This window comes from Pochonia chlamydosporia, chromosome 1 (genome assembly GCF_001653235.2).
Source record: "Pochonia chlamydosporia 170 chromosome 1, whole genome shotgun sequence".
Taxonomy (NCBI): domain Eukaryota; kingdom Fungi; phylum Ascomycota; class Sordariomycetes; order Hypocreales; family Clavicipitaceae; genus Pochonia; species Pochonia chlamydosporia.
This window is the reverse complement of record NC_035790.1, coordinates 4,189,031-4,213,005: the sequence shown is the minus strand read 5'-3', so window position 1 is coordinate 4,213,005 and position 23,975 is coordinate 4,189,031. Positions and strand designations below refer to the sequence as shown.

At 49.2% G+C, this 23,975-nt stretch overlaps 6 protein-coding genes across 6 annotated transcripts; 2 read left to right on the top strand and 4 right to left on the bottom strand.

Moving 5' to 3' along the window:
* Window positions 1-654: 654 nt before the first annotated feature.
* VFPPC_15291 (hypothetical protein) lies at window positions 655-2,898 on the top strand (the record flags this gene model as incomplete). Its single annotated transcript, XM_018293044.1, has 6 exons — window positions 655-738; window positions 852-1,058; window positions 1,109-1,262; window positions 1,314-1,426; window positions 1,491-1,828; window positions 1,884-2,898. The coding sequence occupies 6 exons, from the start codon at window positions 655-657 to the stop codon at window positions 2,896-2,898; spliced, it is 1,911 nt and encodes a 636-aa protein (XP_018149432.1).
* Window positions 2,899-4,370: 1,472 nt separating this feature from the next.
* VFPPC_01076 (general amino-acid permease GAP1) lies at window positions 4,371-6,376 on the bottom strand (the record flags this gene model as incomplete). The annotated part of the gene is made up of 4 exons (XM_018280967.1): window positions 4,371-4,631; window positions 4,699-5,819; window positions 5,921-5,978; window positions 6,089-6,376. The coding sequence occupies 4 exons, from the start codon at window positions 6,374-6,376 to the stop codon at window positions 4,371-4,373; spliced, it is 1,728 nt and encodes a 575-aa protein (XP_018149430.1).
* A 1,432-nt stretch (window positions 6,377-7,808) lies between these two features.
* Window positions 7,809-7,979, bottom strand: VFPPC_15290 (hypothetical protein; the record flags this gene model as incomplete). Its single annotated transcript, XM_018293043.1, has 1 exon — window positions 7,809-7,979. The coding sequence occupies one exon, from the start codon at window positions 7,977-7,979 to the stop codon at window positions 7,809-7,811; it is 171 nt and encodes a 56-aa protein (XP_018149429.1).
* Window positions 7,980-13,500: 5,521 nt separating this feature from the next.
* On the bottom strand, window positions 13,501-13,740 carry VFPPC_01074 (hypothetical protein; the record flags this gene model as incomplete). Its single annotated transcript, XM_022428203.1, has 1 exon — window positions 13,501-13,740. The coding sequence occupies one exon, from the start codon at window positions 13,738-13,740 to the stop codon at window positions 13,501-13,503; it is 240 nt and encodes a 79-aa protein (XP_022284715.1).
* A 3,070-nt stretch (window positions 13,741-16,810) lies between these two features.
* VFPPC_12992 (spherulin-1B precursor) lies at window positions 16,811-17,727 on the top strand (the record flags this gene model as incomplete). Its single annotated transcript, XM_018290769.1, has 3 exons — window positions 16,811-17,046; window positions 17,101-17,243; window positions 17,300-17,727. 3 exons carry the CDS (start codon window positions 16,811-16,813, stop codon window positions 17,725-17,727), a joined length of 807 nt encoding a protein of 268 aa, XP_018149427.1.
* A 1,935-nt stretch (window positions 17,728-19,662) lies between these two features.
* VFPPC_01073 (Ras guanine-nucleotide exchange protein) lies at window positions 19,663-23,424 on the bottom strand (the record flags this gene model as incomplete). The annotated part of the gene is made up of 2 exons (XM_018280965.1): window positions 19,663-22,794; window positions 22,891-23,424. 2 exons carry the CDS (start codon window positions 23,422-23,424, stop codon window positions 19,663-19,665), a joined length of 3,666 nt encoding a protein of 1,221 aa, XP_018149426.1.
* Window positions 23,425-23,975: the final 551 nt, after the last annotated feature.

The window sequence follows — 23,975 nt, the reverse complement described above, 5'->3', positions numbered from 1 at the left end:
CTGCGGTGTTTAATTGACGTGACGAGCGCATTTTGAATTCCCGAAGATGCACGTAAATCGTAATTAGCTGTAGTGAATGTCCTTGCTAATGGTCGCAGGGCTTGAAATATTCTGTCAACTTCGGAAAAGACTCTGTTCGTCACCCAATCCACGAGTCTCACCAGCCATTGCAACCTAAACATATCATAACAGGGTGGTTATGCCTGCCTTCTGTTCATGGGATACCATAGTCACGATTTGGTGTATATTGTGTAAGCAGAGCGTCAAATAGCACCTTTCATCTGTCACGCCTCTCCAATTATTGCTGCCTATAGGTTTTGGAGTCTCACATGGAATCACTGTGTTGGACGTCCACCCTATGGGTAATGTTTTGGCCGCTACACAACGCGAATTCTGAAAGTACATGATTTTAATAAAATTTTGTCAATATTTGAACCACAAACTATTTCTAATTGTAATTGGCCTGTCAATTAAGCCCTCCACGGTGTCTTCAAGGCCGTTTCAGGCACCACGTGTGCACAGAGCAGATGAGTGCGTAAGGTAATCTTCGCACGGTACGAGAGCCCCACGAAATTTACAGGGTTCAAAGGTTGTCATATCGCTGGAAGCTCACAGGATTCATGGAAGAATCTTGTTGTCAACGCCGGCTTTCCCATGGAGGCGTCGCCACTCACTCGCCAGCCTCCGCCAGAGGTATTTACGCCGAAGATTATAGAATTATACTCCGCCGTATTCAAGGTTTGATGCACCTCCTTACATGCGCTGCCATCCGATACTGACCGTCGATTGAAGGTATGCCGCACCCATATGGAAATCCTGCTACCCCTTGGCTGACCCGAGGGCCCTGCTAGGAGGACGACGATGGCGAAGACAAATCCGACGGATTCTGGAAGGAGTTCTTCCTACTGCGCCCGGATCGCCAAAGGCTACGAAGCTTACTGAACGACATATCACCGATCGACACGTTAACATTTGAAGGTCGAACGAGGGAGCTCTTCGGCCAGGCTATCACAACTGTAAAAGCAGGTCGAGGTCTTGCTCCTCTGCACGCATTAGATGTATGTTGCTGAGGTTGTAACCTGCTGTGTATTACGTTGACGTTTAGTAGACCCTAAGCATTTTCCTCTCGTGTCTTTTGTCCAAGAAATATCCCCATCCAAGCTCTGATATCATTACCGTCCTCGCCGGACTCGACCATATCGACGCCGTATTTACAGACTTTGTGAGCACTCTGGATACAATAGTTCGGAATGGCGAATCTCGTAAGAAGCAGCAGCGCTTTGTCTGAAGCACGCACTAACATCGAGTGGCAGTCGTTGCGCGGCACAAAGCTGTCGAAGTTTTGCTTGCCGTGACGGCCGGCGCGTATCAGACGACTCTTCTCACATACATGATACATAGAGATCTATTTCCGGCAGTAATGAAGGTACCTATATGCCGTTACAAAAGTGTTGTTTGTTCTTGCAATTTCTGACATTGGTCCTTCGCAGTTTGTGCAAGACTCAGAAACACCAGGACAAGTGTTGGAGCCATTTATTCTCTTGGGGCTGTTAGCGAATTATAACAAATTCGAGTTTCAAAACCCCTATCAGCTCAGATTCAATGATTTTGTCAACGAATCCACCATTCAAAAAATCATCCAATGCATGGGCTACACTTGCCAAGCCCTTCGATTAGATTACATCGACATACAAGATGATCTACCTGAAGGCTGGACACTGAGCAACACGCTGAATCTTATTGGCTTGGGCTTAATAATTCGCGGCCCAAAGCCAGAGAAGAAACCAGTTTACGATGCCGAGACAGCGAAACAAATGTTTTCCAATCTGTGAGTCCACACATGTATTGTGTTGTCCGCTTTGTGAGAGGCTAACCTCTGTTAGACCCTCCGAGAACGCAGCTGCCCTTCTCGCCACATACGATTTTGCACATGCTAATAAGCTCTTTTGCTTCAACTTTGTATCATTCCCCGGAGAGAATGGCAATGAACGACCTTTTGCGAGCTACGTGTCACTCACCTCGTATCTTCTTCAACACGCTCACCTGTCTCACCGGGCGTCGTACTATGCGCACTTGAATCTGATGGTGTTTCGTTTGCTGATTGAAGATCCAATCATTTGCAAAAGAATATGCAGCGACGAAATCAAATCCTCTGTGCGGCTGTGCCGTCACCGCCAACCGTTCCTGCCGCTTGTCAAAGGGGAGCGAGTCCTTGCTACCAGCGTCCTTGACTGCATGATTGACGGCATTAATCACAACCTCCGTCGACGACTGGACGTCAGCTTATACACATTATGTTTGGGAATATTGCTACGGATCATCTCGCATCTCTCACGTTCCAGAACACGTCTCGCATATCATTGGTCAGAATTTTTCAGATCTCTCCTCTCGCTTATTCGCTTCCTGGCAACCTACACTTCGGATCTGAAGGACTTGACTCACATTAACACTCTTTTGGATCATGTCGTTAACTTGCTAGCACTTTCTCTGTCTGCTGGTGAAGCATTCCTACCTACACCCGCCGCGTATGACGATCTGTTTTACAAAGTAGTTGAATCTGGAGAAGTGTTGACCAAGTTCAAGGAGAATTATGGTCTCCAAAATCGCAAGAGCAACTCAATTGATACATTAATCAGTGTCAGCACACATTATAAGCAACTTCTTACGGACGGAGGTGGTTCTGCTAAAAAGAAACCCAGCAACCTGACTACAAATCAGGTCACGGAGGTAATTAAACAGGGATACGAAACTTTGAGCATACAAGCTAAGGAAGGCTTGGATACGTGGGACAACTTTCGGGAAGCAGACGAGAGAACCCTTTTGAAAAAGATGGCACGGACATCGGTTGGTGATGTGAGGGTGATGGTAGAAAGGCAAGCCCAGCAAATATGTACCTAGGTCATGGGAGATGCCGCACAATAACAAAACTTTTGAGTCAGATCAGTGGGTGGGCAGGCTACAGATCATACAAACGCCGAGGTTAGCTGGACAGCTGTGAGTAGCACCAGCACAACTTCTCTCCAGTGCTGTGCATATCTGAAAGAATGATGGGACTAGAGACTTCTAGGAGATCAACGGTCAAACATCCGTATTCATGACTAGGTCAACTGTCATCAGTTTCTTCCAGGCTCAACGCTGAACCTAGTGGATGGAGAATTGGCATCCTCCAGTTTGTCTTACCCCAAGTCTGGAAAGGATTCGCCCACAGTCTAATATTTAGTTTTCGACTTTCAGGCATCGGCAAGAACATTTGGCACTGCTCCTGGAGCTTGGTTCCTACGGTGTGGCTGTAAACTAGTGCAATTACTTACGTACATAGAGCTGATACCAAGTTGCGTGAAACCTCCTCGCTTGGGACCCTGCTGTCTCTCTCTTGATGAGAAGGGCGGTAGACGTAATGTCCTCAAAAGTGGTTGGGCCATCTCGGAAAGAACACGGGAGGGCTACGTGAATGCGAATGTGAAGAAGACAGGAGAATATTCACTCAATCTCCGGTCGGACCAAAAAGTTTGAGTGGTTGTTTGCCTGTTCTTCGCTTGTATCCGACTGAATTGGGCGCAAGGTGATGACCCCCACTTCGGTTTGCTTGGTATGAGGACTGGGGGGTAAGCCTCTGTCCGCAAATGCGATTTGTGTAGAGACTCACTTTCGGAGACAGAGTGAAAGCTGATTGACAAAAGGTGGATGAACAATCAATCTGTGCTGACCAAGCCATCAATAGCGTGAGACAAGTAACAAATCGATTGTGAGCTTGCCGAGAGACAACAACATGGAAGGGCGTGCAAACGCGTGGGGCGACTTTGATTGGACTGGCTAAGGGCGCGCTTGACAACTCAAAGACGGACTTTGGACATGGAGTCCATCCATACATCTCCTGTCACACGTACTCCGTACAGAGCAAATTATCGCCTCTCAATGTGTGTCTGAGCACCGATATCATCGCACACGCTTGACATTCGTAGGCCTACCGCTACCAGCACTTGCCAAACAGCTCTTATCTGTGACTGCGAGACAACATCTTTTGCAGATGGGTTCATTGTCTTCTTGAATACTCTGGTACAGTAAGAAAATGAAATGCATGAGGAAATAAAGGTAACTTATTCCATTCATGTCGTGGATTATTTGACGTGGTATCTAATAGCTAATGTTGTACAGCAGAAAATGTATCAACAAAAAAAGAACGACCTGACCACCAAGGAAAATCGGCGAGTCAACACACTACTGGGCAGGCGTTCTTCGACGAACTGCAGTCGGTGGCATGTTCTCAAACCAGCAGCAATATTGAGCTGATGGCGGGACAACAAGGACAGCAGGCTTATTCGTTGATATAAGAAACACATATACACAAAATGCCATTCCCCTTCACGACCTTAGAAGGTGTGATGAAGGAGTCGTCGCCAAGCTGGCCACGAGGCAACCTTGGCTCGGTAGGCGTTGATTTCATCCCAGTCCAACTCTCGACGGCCAGTATCGACATCCATCTGCTCAGTCCGAAGCCAGCCAGTTCGCTTCCACAAGTAACCGACCACCCAGAAGAACAAGACAACAGGGAAGGCAAGGTACGACTTGAAGAAGCCCTCAACAGTGCCCATGCCAGATTCACCAGGCGGAGCAACGATGGCGGTGTAGAACTGCAACGTTCACAATGTCAGCGAGTTTATCCAACGATGTCGGGGTATATCAGGGCAATTCCCTTACCTGGGCAATCAGAACGAGAGCGCAAAGAGCAAGGCCGAGCCAAGAGCCATAGACACCTCCAATGGCCTTGAAAGGGATTTCATCCAAAGTGTGGCCGTGATACTTCCAAGCCTTGCGGAAGCGGATATGGGCCAGACAAATGGAACCCCAGGTAAAGATGGCTGCAAGTCCGGACAACGCCAGGAGCCAGTCGAAAACAACGGGTCCATTATTGTTCAAGCTCACAAATCCGAGAAATCCACAAGCGATGATAAGGATAACCGAGAAGAGAGGGCGGCCAGACTTGTCAATATAAGTAAAGATCTTGGGGGCATAACCCTGCTGTGCCAAGGCAGTAAGAGTTCGAGAGCCGCCATAGACACCAGAAACGCCAATAGATAGGACCGAGATAAGGATCGTCAAGTTCATAAAGTGGTCAAATCCTTTGAGTCCAGCATACTTGCCAACCAAAACAAAGGGAGAAGTCTTAACATCGCTGAAAGCCTGCGATGAGAGCAGTGAAGGGTCGTTGCTGTCGATAAGAAGACCAACAAAGAAGAGGCCAAGGATATAGAAGAGCGTAATACGCCAAAATACCTGCTTAATAGCACTTGGCAAGGACTTCACTGGATTCTTAGCTTCAGCAGCAGCAAGACCAACCAGCTCAGTTCCAGAGAAGGAGAAGGCGGCGGTAACAAAGACTGCGCAGAAACCCTTAAAGCCGTTCTTAAACGCGCCAGGGTCATACCAGTATCGGGCGCCCCAGTACTCGTCATATCGCCCACTCTTAGGTCCACCACCGAGGACTAGGACAAAGGCGATAATCATGAAGATGACGGTAGCGCACAGCTTAAAGACCGACGAGAAAAATTCCTCTTCAGCATAGCCAAGAGCACCAAATAAGTTGATAATAATAATGGCGGCGAGGAAGACAGCAATCCAAACACCGACTGAGATGTCCTCGTTCCAGTATTGGATAGTAAGACCGCACACCGTAAGTTCGAGAGGCAAGACGACGGCCCACTGGAAGACATAATTCCAACCCATGGCGAAACCCCAGGAGGGATCGATGAAACGAGTCGAATAGGTATAGAAGGCACCAGAAACGGGATACATGACAGCGAGTTCACCAAGGGCGTACACTGCGTAGCAGATAACTCGTCAACACGATACTCAACAAGATGAGAGGGTTCATAAACAAACGGCACAAAAGTGACGCAAATGCCAGCTACGGGCCACTTACCGACATTGAACATCATGATACCAATGATGAGGAAATCGAGGAACAGACTACCGGGACCCTGGCCAAACTCTGTTAGCTTGGAAAAGCCTTTGTGGTTTATCTACGGATAGATGCTGGACTTAAAGGAAGCCTGCAACCATTTTGTGTGAACCCGGAAAGCTGACTTACACCTTTGCTCAAAGCACCACCAGAACCAACGAAGAAACCGGCACCGATAGAACCGCCAATGGCAATCATATTCAGATGTCTGGGCTTCATGGGGCGATCCAGCTCAACATGGCCGGGGCCGTAATGAGCCTTCTGGAATGATTCGAGATTCAAACCATTTCGGGTCATGAAGTTTCCGCTGCGCTCAATGGTTACTTCTTTAGGGATGACTTGAGAAGTACCCTCGAGGGCAGTTGTGTGGCCCTTCTCCATGGCACTGGAGTCGAGAGCCTCGTCTTTGGACGACATGGTGCCAAAGTCTGTCGTTAACTTGGCAACTTGCCCACCTCTGCTGCAGAAGACACTAGGCAAGGCTGCGAAACCTCAAGGTGTACTGGGAAAAAGAAGAGAAGAGGGAATGCAGAGAAAACAAGAGAACACAAAACCAACAAACGGGGGGGATCGGGCCTTCTTTAAAGAGAAATTGACCCAACAGATGAGCTTCTGGAAGGATGTCAATGCAGGTTCAGCTTGGAGGGTGAGAAAAGCGATTCAGACATCCGTGAAGAAGGGGGTGGGGTGTGTGACAGAGAACCATACTGTATGTTGTTCGCCAAGTAGCGTGGCACCAGATCTGGCCCTTGGGGCTGAGGCAATTTGGGGGAGGGGCCGACAGGGGTTGGAGTGTGAGGAGAATACACGAAGTGGAAGGACTACTCCGTACAAAAACCCCAAACTGGCTACGGAAGCATTCTCAAGGAGCCATGGACTACGAGATTGTGGACTGTTTTACGGGTGCTGAAGTGGATCTTGATTTGACGCAAGTGATGGGACAATCGTCAAGATGGAGGCCGCCGGGCAAAGCTGGGGATAATCCTGGAGTGGACATTGACACCGTTCGGACGGAACACGCACAGGGTAAGATATGAACAGATGTTATCATGCTGTCGTGGTATGGTGGACTGGCCCGAAACCTCAACTGAAGGAGTCGTTGCTCAAGCCTGGGGACTGTAAGTCGGCCGCTCGACTTTCGCCAGACGAAACAATGTCCCGGAAAGGAAGGACGTGTCATGTGTTATAGGATGATAGCCAGGAAAGGCAAGTTATGGAGTACAGGATGTCCAGTGCTGCACTATGATTGATCAACTATTGCGACTTCTGCCACACAAGCCAGGCATAATCCTCTCCAAAACGGCGGCAGCTAAGCCAGTACCCAAATGCCAAACGGGGTATCTCAAATGACAGGACTTGATGCCCACAGATTGAACAGCACGATAAGACCGACAAGCCAAGATGGAAACTAGCGAGGCAAGAGGCACGAATGTTGACAGCATCCGCCCCATTGACCTGAGCGGGCTACCAGAACCATCATGTGCCCGGTGCGTCCAATTACGGGCCTAGAGATTATGGTCTATTTGACAACAAAGGGTCCAGACGTTCAAAGAAAGGATGGCTGGATGGGCCGGTGGATCGTTTGGGGCTGCCATGACAAGACAAATGGTCCACCTTGATCTGGGTGGCACCCTCGTCGATCACAGTACAAAAGCATGGAGGACTGGAAGTCTGATTCAGCGCCTTTGCAGTACTGTAACCACGACCAACCTAAGGTGTATTGTCTGTCCGCCTGCTTCAAGTGGCGATAGAACATAAGCGCATGGAAGATACTTTCGTACGGTCGTGGCAAACAAGGTTTATTTCAAAGTTGAGATTATGCTACGGGAATGAGACGATGCGGCATCTTTCACGGTGGCCAGGGCTCGCATGGCCATATTGTGACACCCAGCCTGCAATTACTTCCCGTGTTGGCGGAGGCGCTCACCATGCTCCCAGTGACATGGAAAGCTAATATGCATGCAGACCATGGACAGGCATAGCTGCTAGTAAGGACTCGAATGCAACACTGGCGAAGCATCGCAGAATACACCACCAGTCCAACGGGTTCGAAGTGGGCAGGTCTGCTGAGCACTTCGTCGGCGATAGTTTCAACGTCTGTGCAACTCCTGGCTCAAGTCTCGTCTTATCACAACCGATCACCAGTTGTTGCTTGCAACGAGGCGACCAGATGCCAAAGCCAATCCGAGGCTTGACTCCACCAGATCCTTATTAGCCTGCATACGATCAACTGGTTGTTGGTTGACAAGTGTTGGACGGATGTGCCGACCTAGTGGTGTGTCGAATAAACGGATGCAAATGCTGCTAGCCCTGTCACATTGGTGTGGCCACCCGCACTCTCGCCGTTGCCGATCTTGCCTCGTTGTGGCAAATGAGCCTGTATAACCATAAATCAAGCTTGCGCAGCCATGCAACCTTTGCACCAGTCACAGTCCAGCAACAGTACCCTAATTCTCTTTCAACAAGCAAGATCTCCCGTCAGATGCCGGACACGCCGCTTTATCCTGTCTCGTCAACAGTGAACTTCAGGCAGATACCGGTGATGGCGTTGCCCACGCGCGGCTCGACTGGGTGTGTTTTCGGGCGCGAATCGCAGTATCGTGTGTTTTGGAGCCAACTGCTGAGTTGCTGTACGCCATGATGGCCCAACAAGCGGAGTCCAACCATGTCCAGGTTTCCAGCCATGGTACGGAGTGCAGTCCAGCATGGTACTGGGCAGAATGGCACTCCGCAGTTGGACTGGTGATTTGGTGAAGTCGTCTTTTCTCACCACAATCTCTCCACCAAACGGCTTGCCATGAGTTCCACTTCGTGCCAACGAGCCAACCAAGAGTCAGTTCAGGCCCACCTCCCGTGGACCGGTTGTTCTTGGCATTGTGCTTTGACGCTAGTCCCTTGGAGTCTTCCCCGATGTCTGGATGTCTCCACGCCCCAGACTTTTCAATGTTGCCCAGACCCTTGCTCCTGGGCGGAACAGACACCACCGAACCACTGTTGCACTGGCGGCGCCGTACTCCATGCAGTGCTGGGAAGTTGATTGAGACTGGAAAAAGGCCTAATCCGCGCCTCCATTTCTATTTTTTCTCCACGGCGGCGGTCTTCCATTCACATTCGCTTATCAAAGCCCAGTAAATTGGTCTTGCTACTTGATCTAGCATCGAACGGTGCAGATCTTGGCATTCTCACATGTGTGGAGAATCGGCGAGCCCTTCGATGCCAAGATGGCGGTGCACCGCAGAGGACATGCTGCCAAGTTTGATATTGGTGTCCTAAGGAGTTCATTCTGCGTGTTCCCCGAGATGAACAGCGCTTGCCATTGGACAGACACAGGCATCTCCGGACATTGATTGTCAGGCCAGCCGGTCTTTTAAGCAAATCAAAAGTGCTCCAAGGTTTTAGCTGACGTGGGTGGTGGCCAAGGAGCCCGTCTGGGGTTGTCCATCTTGACAATTAAGCTGTCCGAGCATGTCGAGACGGCGAGTAACAGTTATGTCGTGCATGGTGCTATAGTGCTTCCGTCCGTCAGACATTGGCAACCCGGTGATGTTGTGTTGTCCTATGAAGGACTGTACCGTACAGTACAGTACTGCATACATACCTAGGTACTTTGCAATCGTCCCAAGTCTGTATCCTTCAACACACGAGGCTTGTGGGGGCCGTTGCAAGCGTTTCCAACCTTCGAAATTAGGGAAAGACCAGCATCCTTGTTCTTCAGTATTGCATCCCTCCTCTGCAATACATGTACAGAATGGTGCTACACAGTGACAGTCAGTTTGTTGATGGTTCTGGACATTATCTTTGGGGGCCGGATGGTACAGCACAGAATCATCTTTGCCGTGTAGTCGTCTTGCCCTTGCTGGCCAAGGATTGGAGTGCTTCCCCCTATCTCGTTAGCCACTTGTTCATCCCCATGTACTCCGTACTGACTGTACATGTAAGCTTGTCAGCACGATCGGCTAGCCAATCTCACGAGTTTATTCAAACTAGCGGAATACTCGTCAGGCGCGACAATGATGGAGACGTCGGAACCAACGCAGACCATTGACCCGACCAGACCAGACCAGACCAGACCAGGCCAAACCAGGCCAAACATTGAACCTGGCCAGACTTGATCCCTGGCATTGACGTTCAAATGTTGGCGTTGGCAACATTGAATGGCATTAGCACTGGCACCAGCTCCAAGGCACGGACAGAGAGCCTGTTTTGGTTGGTCAAGTGGGGCCGTTGGCCACCACCTGGCTGCGCCTGGCTGTCTGGCTTGTGCTGGTCGATGTACGGAGTATGGCGCCCGCATTCTCAAGCTGTGCGTCTCCCGTTGCACACATGCATGCATCAGTCAAGACTCCAGACCTTCTCGATGACCATTTGCTTTCTTTTGCGTCTCCGCACATCCAATTGATGCCAAGTCTGTTGCCACCAGACCAGTTTTCCAGCAAAAGATCCTTTAGGCAAGCCTCTACCGTATTATTGCCCGCGGCTAGGAGCATGGGACATGTGTGCAAGCTTGTGTGTAAGTCCAGCCCGCCCTCTGTGTATTTTGGTGATGTGCTGTCTGGTGCTGTCTGGTGCTGTCACGGATTTCTCAAGTCCATGGCTCAGCAGCATTTGCGCTTCTGGTGTTATTTGGAACAGCAACATGTCCATCACTGAGTCATACGCTGTTAGTTTGAACTGGGTACTTGGTAATCAGAGGTGAACCTGATACGAACCTCAAGGGAACCCAAACCTTGTCAGGCATTCCAAATGCGCGAGGGATATTCTTCTGGAAGCCCCATGCACAAGCGTAAACAGCCACCCCGGATGGCGTCAGATGGATGACGGATCTCAACGACCAGACGTGTCGTCTTCGTATGGCCTTCCAATGCGGACGCAGGATTGGCAGCGGTCTTCTCACCAACAATCAACAATCTTTGGTGCCAAGCCTCTACACCCTGCCTGAATGCTCGTACATTCCCTTTCTGGAGTCGGACCAGTCGGAAATTATTGACTGTGGCTGTGATGATTTTGCAACTTTATTTTTTCTTCGGGGATTCTTCCTGTTTAATACGAACTTCGTCTTCGTCTTCTTCTTCTTGCTGGCCCCCGACGGAGTATTAGGAGAGGATATCTAGACACTAAGCGCGTGTTTGGTGTTGCTGGTCGCGTAAGAACGGAGGCCAGGCTGCTCCCCCAAGATTAGGTTTGTGATCGAATTCGGGGCTAGGTGTTGGTGCTGGCTTTGTTGCTTACTTGTGTGCTCCATAGTCAAGGAATAACTTAGCTGGTGCTGTTTTCCTGCAGGCTGCCTAGGTTTTCGCATCGCAGTTGGTGTTGGCCATATGCGGTTCGATACCTCATTGGCCGTCGATGGTGCAGCTGAGGACAAGACAACCATCTTGATCTTGTTCCAAAAAGCTTCTAACAAGCTTCGTTATCCACACCTTCCCCTCTCAGCTCAAAACCTCCTTGTTCCAGGAAGCTCCTTCTTGTCCAAGGCCTTGTCTGAACCTTGTCTGCAATCCTTACTCCTCAGCAAAGACCCATCGAGCCGTAAAGGTGCTAGTCTCACTTTTCTCGACGCCATCCTATCCATGCAAGCGAGGTGAACATTCCAACAGCAAGCCTCAATGGCAAGTCCAGTGGATCGATTGGCGATAACCGTCGCAAGCTAGTTAGAGGACGTCCAAACCGAAAGTTGTTGTCCCATAAAATTATGGGCCTGTTAAGATATGACTGACGGAAAAGCTGTTGTTGATATCGGCTGGTCATATAAACCAAGAGGTGGGTCTACCTTGTTTGTATTAAGTCCTTACGGTTGGACACGTTATCTAAAACTAGATGCTGATAATGTATTAATACAGCATGCGAAGTAACGAAATCATCATGGCCAGACGTCATGGTAGGGCGAGAGTTTCCATGTCGACGAGGGTTTTCGACAGTAGCGCATACCAGCCCAATCATGCTTCTATATTACTGAGAGGCGGCCAAGGTGCGACGCCACAGCTCAGCAAGCAACCTGGAGTCTGATGCAGCATTCAAAATAGGCTACCCATGCAATTGACGCAAGGAGCGCCTCCATTTGGCGTTTGTTTCTCGCTTCGCATCGGCGTCGCCAATGCGGTACAGGATGGCGACTGATCCTTATTCACATGAAAGTACAATGTTGCCCTTTTTGACGATAACGGTGCTGAGCTTACAATTAGTGTGCCGGAGTTGATAGTCAGGATGGTGAAGGAAGCCGTGTCTCCTTATACGTCTTGTTTAAGTATCCCATAACAGCCTCCTACAAATACGCCTGGCCGCGACGACAAAGTCCTTCCGGTCAGTTGTGATCAGCCGGTTGCATTTTTCGTGCCATTCAACCCAGGCCATCTGTCTATTCGGCTCAACACGGAGTTGTGGTACCAGCTTTATCCTTTCCATGGCATCCTCCTCAACCTGCCTGTCATACATGGATGACCCCGACTTTTTCTATCCCATTGGCTTGTGAAGTGTTGAACGGTTGGCTACAGATGTGCTAATGGTGGCCTCTCACGCCCTCTGACACTTTTGGCCAAGATTGACAGCCACGCAGGATCTGTCAGGGAGGTGAGCGTATTGCGGACTGGGCAACAGCCACCAAACTAGAAGCTGGAAATCTTTTCTAGAACCTGGTATTCGTTCTGGTCCTGACGAACCGCGGAAAAGATGAAGGGGTGGGTAAAACGCCCTCCAGAGGGCCAAGGCTTTTCGCCTTCCCAGGCTTGTACTGGGGTAAAACAGGATGTGTCGGATGTGAGATCCGTGATGCGGCATATTCTAGTTGAAACGACTTCTGCGTAAAGTTGAGCCAAGAGACCCAATGCAAATGAAATAGATACGGTGCTGTACTGTACAGTACAGTACAGTAATGAGGATGGGGTTCATGCAATCCCGGAACTTCGGAACTTCGGCTCGAATGATATACTAGTTTTGAGGGGAAATAGATTTCATGAGCATATTGACATGACTCGGCCAACGCCCCAAACGCCAGTCAATTAATGCCCCAACAGATCATCATTCTTCTTACAGTACATGGCAGATGGCAAGGTGTTTACAAGGCATTCGCAGGGTCCTGCTATACGTACTGTAACATATTGGTTCATGTTAGATTGGGCTTTACCTTGCTGATGACGAACAGTAGCCCTGGCAGACGATACGAGTGATTTTGCGGACAATGGCAGGATATAGCAACTATTATTTGGCTTCCCTCGACGTCTATTCTCGACTATGTCATGTGGTAACCATAGAGAGAGAGACCTAAGGATGGACTCGCGAAAGACGATTTAAGCTACAATGCAGGTTGAAAGACAGCTCGCCAACATTTATGACTCTACATTTTTAACAAGTACCCTCGCAAAAGACGAAAGGGCGAACATCCATCGACACTGGAGAAACGCACATCAGCTTGGGCTTCACCTGCTCAGCCGTCGATTGTCAAAACGCCTTCTAGAACATGCAATCCGCTCAAGCCCAACATGGTCATGGTCATGTCGGGCATAATTACTTACCTAGGTCTTCCAGCTCAGCTTCCCCGCATTCTTTCACCAGAACCCGGGGTAGTGTATCAATACGGGGTACGGAATAGAGTGTTGCACAGTGTTACCGGCCGGTATCAACCTGACAAGACGAGAAAAGACGAGAAAAGACAAGACGAGACAAAGACAAGACAGAATCGGGCTCTCCGGGTCCCTCCGTATGGGGGCGATTGGGGGAAACAGGAAATAGGATGCGGGAAATGGGGGAATGGGGGAATGGGGGAGGGGTGGAAGAAGGGAAGACATGGAGGCAAATGGTGGCTTGGTGGCTTCATTAAAGATTTGACCATTTATTTTGCATTTGCCTCTGCATTTCCAATTGGGCGTCAGGACAAGGGACAAGGGACATGGAGGTGGTTATTTTTGCCATCAAGCCCCCCCAGATGCCAGATGGGTGAGTGACCGCGGAAAGCATGCATTCGGCCACTGACGGTTTAGCCATTTCACAATGGGACAAGGTGTGGCTCGTTCCGCACCTCGAAATGGGGAATGAATCGTGCATCAATCTTCTCATTGAGGCAAATGGTGGCTTTCTCATACTGTAGGTTGTGGTTGTTGTGGTGGCTATTCGCCCCCAACGTAATGATGGGCATTGTCATGTCAAGTCTATCCGCCGCCACGAACAACGAACATCACGAACGTCGTCTCTTGTTTCAATTCATCCACTCACCCACTCATTGCATTGTGGGGGGGCCCTCATTGTTCAATACCGTTCTCCACATCCCCAGACATCCCCAGACATCGCATCAGGCCGCGAGATACAGTACAGTACTGTACTGTACTCCGTATTTTATTAACAAAACTCCACAAACCCCAGACCCGGAATCCGCGAATTGATCCGCCATCACCATGGATCCGAGATAATTGTACGTAAAAAGAATCGTGTACTCCGTAAACACCCAGCAAGACCCCACCAGTGGTGTTTTAGTATTGTGCCATGTGATGTATGCACTCATAGTGAACGACCAAAACGTGTCTGGTGTATTGATTTTAAGCCACGCGATTGAAGCGATTTGTTGACGGCTCCATGTCTTGGTCACAACTTCAGGCTGACAGTGTTTGTTGTTTTCATTGCAAACATCCGTTTCACCATTGCCTCATGCACTCTGCTAGCTGTATATACACTACCAAGTTCACCTGACTGCTGCCATCTACATGCAGTGGCACAGCAGCAGCATCAATCCGTCTCGATTTGTACCGTCATGATATCTGAAATCAGAGATAACCAGCACTCAATGGGTCTCTTGTCGCCTCAATAATAAGATGGGCCGGTTTGTATTGTGCAATATGATACAGAAGATGCATGTGTCTTACATCGCATCCCAACACGATCAAGCTTACAACTGTATGATAAGAATGAAGACCTAGACTTACGCTATATTAGTTGCTGCTTCAGGACATGACATCACATTCCGACACAGCGGAAACTTGGCCACTTGGGCAACGCGATCATCTTTGGCATCTTGTTGCTTCGCTTAAAACTATCCAGCACACTCCTCTGCCACCACAGAATAGAGCTCCATCATCACCAAAGCAAGCATTGCATGACCTTGTAAAACATTGTGTCATCGTCGCACACCTCAGGACCCGTCGAGTGACAATCGCTCAAACATTGGTGTCGCCTAGCCCACGGTGTACTGAAACATTCTGCAGCACTTTCGTAATTCTAATCAGTACATTAATGCAAAATAAGAGGTGGCCCTATCAACATATCCAATACCCTGTGGCTATTCGGCATATATCCAGGAAGTTTTGAAAACGTGCCAGCGCCCGTAAACTCCCGACCAAGACGGGACTATGCATAGAAACCCAAGTTGACCTTGTCTGGAAGAGAAAAATCTCCTCACTGGACGACTTGACGCTGGATGGCTTCGGAACATGCCATCTGGTTCAGGATACTGAGACGCCTTGCTGCGGGATAGAGCTGCTATATGCACATAAATGCATTCGCATAAACAGACCAGGAACTCAAAACTCCCATAAATGGATGTGAAAAGAAATACAAAGAGCTGGTAAGTAATCTGCGTAGCCTGTCACGACACTATGGCTACGGCCACGAGGAGGCGACGGACTGGATAAAGATCCCAGTTGTCAAGTAGTAACTAACAGGGTAGATGACTAGAAAACCGTTACAGGATCCCTCATATAACTGGTGCCAATCTCAACCGAAGAAACCCATCTTCCGCCAGCTTCCACGGACTTGACTGGTTTTTTGCCGGATGTCCTATGTGTCCATGCTATCCCAGCCATCATAGAGCCAACTGATGCACAAGAAAGCTTATGCTGCTAAGATCTTTTCCAGATTCAATAGTCAATGGCTGACTAACATGCATTGTATGTCGAATTCTCTTCCCCGACCTCTCAGTGGGAGCTGCTGGTAAACGCTGCGTTAGCCATCAATAAGTCAGCATCAACCACGAAAGTTATAAAATTGATGCCATGTCGTGGTATGAAACAGAAACGTATGTAGCCCGCACTTGTCAAGTTCCTTCTTCGTCATAGCCCAGAGGATTGTCTCGATGCAACTTCACTTGGCTGCAAGAATCCTGTAAGCCGCTCGTTACAATGGCTCGGCAACCACGACATCAAGATGACGCTGCGGAACGGACACAGGAGCAGATAGTCTGATAAAAGGCATCGGTAAAGAGATATTACAGTTCTTTATGCTTTAACACTTACGCATGTTTTTACAGATTGTTGGTATTGCTTCGGTTTATTTTACGCATAGATTATTATTGCGTATTCCATTTTCGTCATGCATCCACAATATCCGCCCGCCGTCTGCCGCTAGTTTAAGCTGAGGAAGGATTTACTCGAATTCTTCAATCCAGGACAATAAAGAGGCCTCGTGCAAGATTATCATGACCAGGGTTGAATATGTTGGCGACTCAATTGGCAGCTGTGTTGCAAGTTCCAGTAGAAAGGCTGAGCGGCACAGCCGCCATAAAGGATCGGGAACTCTAAAGCTCTAACCCAGGAATTACTAGGGTCATTAATTTCAATAGGTTAGCTAGCCTCTGGCAAGAATCACGCTTGGATCTGGCCGAGGTCAAGGTTAGTTACATGGTTGAGGTGTAATGGCCAGTCAGCTCTAAACCTAAACAGGGCAGTGAGCAGTGAGCGTATTCAGACAGACAAACAGACAAGGGCAGGAAAGCGTATCGAAGGATCCTCAAGCGTATTCAGATCTCATGTGGGGCGAAGTTAACTAAACGTCTTTCTAGAATTTGAAATGTTCAATTATACGACTTCATTCTATGGCTGATAGAGTCCACGACACAAACTTGATCATGTATATAAACCGAGCCATATCATCATGGACCATATGTCTTCTTCCCATTCTCAGCATACCAAGTTGAATAGCAACAAGCTTTCACTCACATACGCATCTTTCATTGTCCCTTTCACCAACAACATGATTCCCAAAACTCTTTCTTGCTCTATAACTGCCCTTGCAGCATTCCTTTCCACCACCGCAGCAGCACCCCAAAACAAGGTCAAGAGCTCTGTTTCCGAGTTAAGCCTAACAGCTCAACTAGAAATTGCAGACAGGTAAAGCACCAACATTCAAAGCTATACAAGACATATCAGGCTCACCAACTTCAGTGTGGCCGATCAATACCCGCTTCTCCCCAACGACGAAAGCTTTGTGTTTGACTACAACAAAAATGGAACAGGCATGGCAAGCAAGAAGACCTTTCCTGCACTTGTAGGCACAGGAGCCAGCATGGCAATCGCAGAAATCGGGCGTACGTTTGCAAAGTGAAACCCATATGTGGAAAATGACACTAATCGTCTATAATAGCTTGCGGAATGGCCTCCCTCCACATCCATCCCCGGGCCGCGGAGCTCTTTGTCGTCATCTCCGGCCGAGTTCATACTGAAATGGTTCCAGAGGCTGGTGTGGTCAATGCAAATGGCACCCAGAGAGTCGTTCGCACCGAGCTGGGTCCCAATATGATGACCGTGTTTCCAAAGGGTTCATTCCACACTCAAATGAATCCAGACTGCAAGCCGGCACTTATCGTCGCGTCTTTCCCATCTGAAGATCCAGGTGTGGGCTTGGTGGCCCCTCAGACCTTTGCTCTGAACGACGATGCTGTTGCCGCCACTTTTGGTCAGAGTATTGCTGGCGAAGATATAGATAGAGTGAGGAAGGCCATCCCCCAGGGTGCCATCTTCAAGGTTGAGCAGTGTCTCAAGAAGTGTGGCATCAAGAAGAGACAGGTGTAAACCGACTCTTGCAAGGCGACTACAGCAAACCATTCAAGCAAGCGCATTGTTCCCGGAGCAGACGTTAGCCGTGTATGATAAGATGAAAGCTGGTTCACGATAAGATAGTTGGTTCCATTCTCTAAATAGACTATAAATCCTCGATACTGCCTAATTGCATCCTTTGCCGGTATAACTACAACAACTGTGTTCGGCAAAATCCCTCCGACGGTTTGTTACGCCATTGAGAGAGTACATAGCAGGTTTGAACAATACTTAAACTTCCCAGTATCGGATAACCGCCATGATTCCATCAGGTCACACCTTGGAATAGACAAAGTTACCCCTTCTGCTCAACTTTGAAGTTTCTCCCACAACAAGAGCCACAGCACCCCAAGGAACAAGAAGTTGGGCCGTATCCATGATTGCACAAGCACAACCCTCGACCTCAAGGTAATCAATACAGACGAGCTGCATTCGCATAATTGGGACGACGTCACAGCCTTGAAGGATGCCACGTATGATCTGAGAAGGGATTCTGGACACTGCCAAGCAACTTCTGGAGTATAGCAACAGGTATGAAAAAAATAATAATAAACGGCCACGAAAAGGAAGTACACCATCCTTAGTTACCAGTTGAGACTCTTGTTTGCCAGCTCAAGGCGTACAACATGTGAATGACCCAGAAGGCATGGAATTCAAAACTCCATCTCAAGACTCGTTAAGCAATCATGCGTAGGAGATGGATAATGGAAATACTCTTGAGATCTTCTAAACTCACGAACGTGCCTCGCGAGGAAATACATCATACGTCAAATCAACGATTACATCTCTCATTCTTGGCATAGTCCACAGAACCAAGCACTACCGCAGCAGATTGTTGCGTGATGCTATATACTCATGGAACAGCATGGGAGTATAAGTCTAGAATGTCATGCAACGAACGCCCTCAAAACACCTCAATCACAATACAACAGGGCAAGCAATATGTCTTGAATTAGTTTCCATTTTCCGCAAAATGTCATTCGGACATTTGTTCGCGACACACTCTCTCATCATCGTTCAAACTAGCCACGTAATACAAAAAGAGCTGATCTCGCCTATCAAGAAACCAAGCTAGCCTATGTGTTGTGTCCACCGTGTGTCTTGGAGGCTTTCCATTTCATCAAGCCCCATAGCGTGCTACTCCTCCGGGTATAACCGAAAGAACCTTGCGGCTTATTTCGAGCGGACTCTGTTTCTGCCTTTCAACCTTTAAACGCCAATCAAGTGTACCTTAGAGAGAAAAGTCAAATAGTTATATCACACCCATAGCCAGAAATCATGAATCAAAACCCAATCATCGAACACCGCCTTGCCGGCCGCCATTTTCCCAAGCGTAACCCCAATCAAGCGCTATTTTCCGTACGTGGCGCTAAGTAATCAGTATGCTGCGCTGCAGCATAATCGCAAAACCAGAGCCAACAAGTGCAAGGTGCATGCTATGCCTGAATGCCGCCTGCATGGGGAATCGTCAACCGCCCATAGCAAAATACAGACTTTGAACGAAATGTCGAGCCGCATGCCAACGTCTCGAGTCGAAGCAAATCGTAAAGGGCTAGCAGATACCCAAACAATAACGCCGTTATGGTGAAAAACAAACAAAATTCGAAGTGAAAAAATCGTGTCAGCCGATGCATGCCTCCCGGAAATGCCTGGGTCGAGGTTTCGGCCCAGATGCGTAGTACGGAAGGGAATGAAAAGATGGTAAATCGAATAATTGAAACAAAAAACAGGGGTATCAAGAGACGAAGTTGTAGGTACTGATAAGAAATATGTGCGTGAATGTGTTCAAGTTGTATCGTTATCCGCAACGAACGCAAAGAGAAGGAACAGTCAGTTGTTCCTGTTTCGAGTTTGACGCTGGGCACGAATGTGCGTATATCATCCATAATGCGGTGTCAGTTTGTATTGGCCTTAAGCCAAAGTTGCTGTTTGGCCCCGGTCTCGGGACATCCACCCAAAAAGATCTCCTCGGGAAGGCCCTGCCCCAGAGGTAACTGGCGTTGGCGGCTCTGCCTCTCGCCGAGGGCCACTCTCCCGCGGTTCTAACAGAAGGCTCTTCCGATAATAGGTTACCTGGACATTTCCCTGGTCGCCCTCACGAACACGTCTGATCTGTGCCGTAATCCAATCTTGCATCTCGGGAACTTCCATGAGTCTATACGGAATCTGGAAACGCTGTAGTTCTCCAATGATTTTTGCCGTACGCGTGTGTTTATCGAAATTGACAACAGTCAGCCCTCCTGAGCCATCTTCATCACCGTCCGTGCCATGACACATTTGTTTGGTGGCTGGATTGCCAATATCAACAAAGGTCAAGTCGGTCAGGTACATGCCAAGAAAAGGAAGGCATGGCGGGACATGGTCGTGAAGCCGAGTACGCAGAATCTTATTGTTCTGTGAAGGCTCGACAATGTCCTGTAGATGACGCAACATGTCCTTTCGCCTGGCGGACACGGCATCCCACGTTTTCCGTAGTCTGCTAATTGTGCTGCTGTTCAATGTGCAAATAATCGCCATGAGGCCGTCGTAATTGTGCAGTTCCAGGCACTGGTGGGCAATCTTGATCCACTGTTTTATCACAGCGGCGCGTTTCTTAATCTCCGAATGCTGAAGAATGGTTTCAGCAACCAGGTTAGAGAGATCTGTCGACAATGCCGACATGGCCTTGACGTTCGGGGCATCAACCCCGCCTTTCTTCATCCATTGCGAAGACAGCAACTCTTCTGGCAAAATCGAGCAAAAGATGCCCATTTGCTTGATGGTCAACTGTCTTGCAACTTCAAGAGGGTCGAGTTCAACAAGTGTGGGCCCGTTGCCTCCGGTTCTGAAAGACGTGAGCAAATTCTGCTGGCTCTTGGAGATGGCAGGCTGTGGCAAGGGAGTATCTGCGGGCACGTATTGTGCAATAGATGTGTTTGTTTTGCCCATTGAGGACACCAGCCTTGGAACAAGAGAGCCATCCCCAGAGACCCTCTTAGCTAGTTCCAGTAACCGCCTCCCAGCAGACGGAAGAACCGAGGTGAGCTTCAACTCGGCAAAAGGAATGATGAGTTTCAAAGCATCTCGATCGCTCTGATCTCTCCAGTGCGACTCCAGCCACCCTTTGAAGGCGTTGTAAACTCGCAGCCTAACCGGTCCAGCCATATGCGGAAACTCGCCGACGTAATCAAATCGTTCCATTAAAGCTTCGGTAAGCTTAATCGGCGTGCAAAATAAGCGGAATGTGAGGTAAAATGTGGACACAAAAGTGGCGTCTGGTGTCGACTCATGAGTTGTCAAACGTTCAACGAGGGCAGGGAGCGATCCGCCAGTAACCTGACCTTCCTTGTTAAACATGAGCTCATGAGCAAAAGTCTTCTCCAGAAGCCTAGTTTCCACATCATCTTGGTCATCTGTTTGCGAGAAGCTACCTGTCGCACTCATATCGGACATGGATGGCTGGCTGCGAGGTACTAACGCGTGATCCGGGGTTGTCGCACGAGTCGAAGTCTGGGATACTACGCTCGCCTCCGAATCTCTGCTCAGGTATGTGCCGCTACTTCCAGCACTTGAAGCTGCTAAGCTGTCAAAACGAGATGCGTGTTGCTCTTGTTCCATTGTCGACGCATCCATGGCTGGCTGGGCCTGTTCACAAAGATTGGATGGTTTGGGTAAGGCCGGCAGCACTGGGCGAATCGACGAGACCGACGAAGCTACACTAGAGGCATTGTCGTCATGTATTGAAGAGGGTCGAGAAGACACCGGAGAGCTACCTTGCCGAGAGCCAGTATCGGGGATACTGATGCGAGGTACTCTTGGGAGCGGTTTGTCGGTTCCAGGGGTAGCAACCGTGGGACGGCGTGCCGCCGTGATGGATGATTCGCAGGTTTGAAAAGATTCAGCAGCGCTGCTGACCACGTCCGATCGTTCTGCGACGGATGGTGTTCTAGCCCGCTCTTCAGCAATGTCCAGGATGCTCAAATCAATACCCAGAGTAAAGCCCTCTAGTTCAAACTCGAAATCTCCGACTCTTTCAATGGCCGCCTTAGTTTTAGCAACACACTCTCCCGCTGCTCTGACGCAACCAGTAGCAGCCAAGAGCAAGATCCCATTGTCCTGGGGCATGATCAAGTCTGCACCCTCTGTCGCGGCATTGGCCAATGTATCCCGGGCGGAAAGAACAAGAACTTGAATACGTTCGAACATGGCCAGGCGTACTTTGCTCAATGAGGCCACGCTAGAGCTGTTATAAGCACATACGCTATCCATCACAGCAAGTAACTCTCCACCAGAGGTAGCAGACTGCTTAATGGCCGACGACAACTCTGGTCGTGATTGCGACTGCAGATGTAACCTTCCGATAAACGAACCGAGATGAGAAAGAAATTTATCATGGCTGCGGTTCAGGCGCTCAGATACTAGGTGTTGAGGTCTCGATAATGGAGAAGGCCCGGCCAGTGAGACCCTGTGAGCCATTCCAGCAGAAAGGCGATGGTTCTGTAGGCTACTTTGAGAATTCCTGTTCTGGCCAGAGCTTGTCAAGGGACCAGGGTTTGTTGGAGCAATAAGAGATGACAGGCGCTTATTCCACGGTCCCAGCGAGTTCCGAACACCCTCACTTGTTTCTGAAGCTGCGACACTCGCAACACTGGTCCCCACGTCGTCAGTTGCAGTGGCCCGTGAGCCTGCTTCGCTGGATGCATTGTCTGTTCTTGAATCATCGAACGTGCTTCGGTCTGCGGGCGGTGTCGGGGGTATGAAGGATTCTTCAGCAACTGTTGCCATGACTGTAACTGATGCGGGAGCACGGGCCTGCCGATCATCTTCCAACGCGTCGAGGAACCGGACCCCCTTTGTGACAATCTTGAAAGCTCGAAGAATCATTTCATCAATGATGTCGTTAGCATCCTCGGGTGGGTACAGAGTACCACTTTGGCTTTCTTGTAATCTTTTACCAGTTTTCACGAGCGAAGACAACTCAGAAAGCAATGATTTGCGACCCTTGCGCAAAGCATCGCTGCGTTGTACAATGCTTGACTCTCTATTGAGGCAACCAGTTCGTTCCTAGATAGGTTCGTCAGTCAAACTAGAACAGCTCCAATTACAGCTCGCTCAGTAGCCAGGTGCGGGCAAATAGCAAACCCGGGAATGGAAACGTACCAGAAGGTATCGAACGCCAGCAATAATACCCTTCATGAATTCCTGATTTCGAAAAATTTCGCTGTCATTGACCGAGGTGCTTCGAAGCAAGTCCCAGAAGTTTAAAAGGGCCTTGAGCAAGCTTCGCATGTCTTCTGGCTCGTAGGCTTCACAGTAATTAGTCGGCAGCCAACCTCTGGCGCCGGACGCCAATAATGTTCCATCCGCCCACCCGTTGGTATGAACTGAATGTACCAGGACAACGTCTCCTTCCTCTAACGGTAGCGTCACACTTGAGTCAGATATCGCATAGCTTGGGTGAAATGGGTAAAAAGCTCTCAAGAAGTTGTGGAAAATTGGTGGCGCGATGTGCTCTGGAGAAAGATCCTCCTGGGAGCCATTCGGGGTTGTTGGGGGAGTCATATGGCTCTGCGAGAAGAGTGTTGTTTGTTGATTCGACTCGTATGATCCATGGGAAATCTGGTCTGGATGATAATACGCCGCCAATTCACGAACCGCGCGAGTATTAGCCCCCAGGGAGCGCTCGCTCAGCATTGCGGCCGTCTTGACTTGGGAAGTCTTCCAAGAGCACGGGGCTCTCGTATATTGTATGATTCCGAGTTGGCGAGGCTGCAGGACAGGCACCCGTCAACGCCTGTGTCCTATTAGGCTATATGGCCAGGACATAGGCACGCGATCTTTATCCGAAAATCCACAACCAGGACCAACGGTGGATGAAGACGGCGCCTGGTGGTACGCAAGATAATCAATGGGTAATTATCCTCTTCGAATCCGTGTCCTTGTCAGACGTGCAACCTCGGGTCTCGATAGCAGGTCTGCAAAGCGGCGATGATTGAGTGTGCACGCCAAAATTTTCTTAATTGAACACCAAGTATCGTTAGCAAACCTACACCGCGCCTTGAATGTTGTGGTAAGAAGCATCAGTTCGCGTCTGGAATGAAGCCAGACGAGGACAGGAGGGAGGACGCCGTGGAATGCAGAGAGCCCAAACTCCCACCTGATACTCGGGGATCACACAGAATGTTTCGGCCGTGATCCGGAGTCGCGGATATCAAACTATAAGCTGCGCCTCCAGAAGGCTAGGA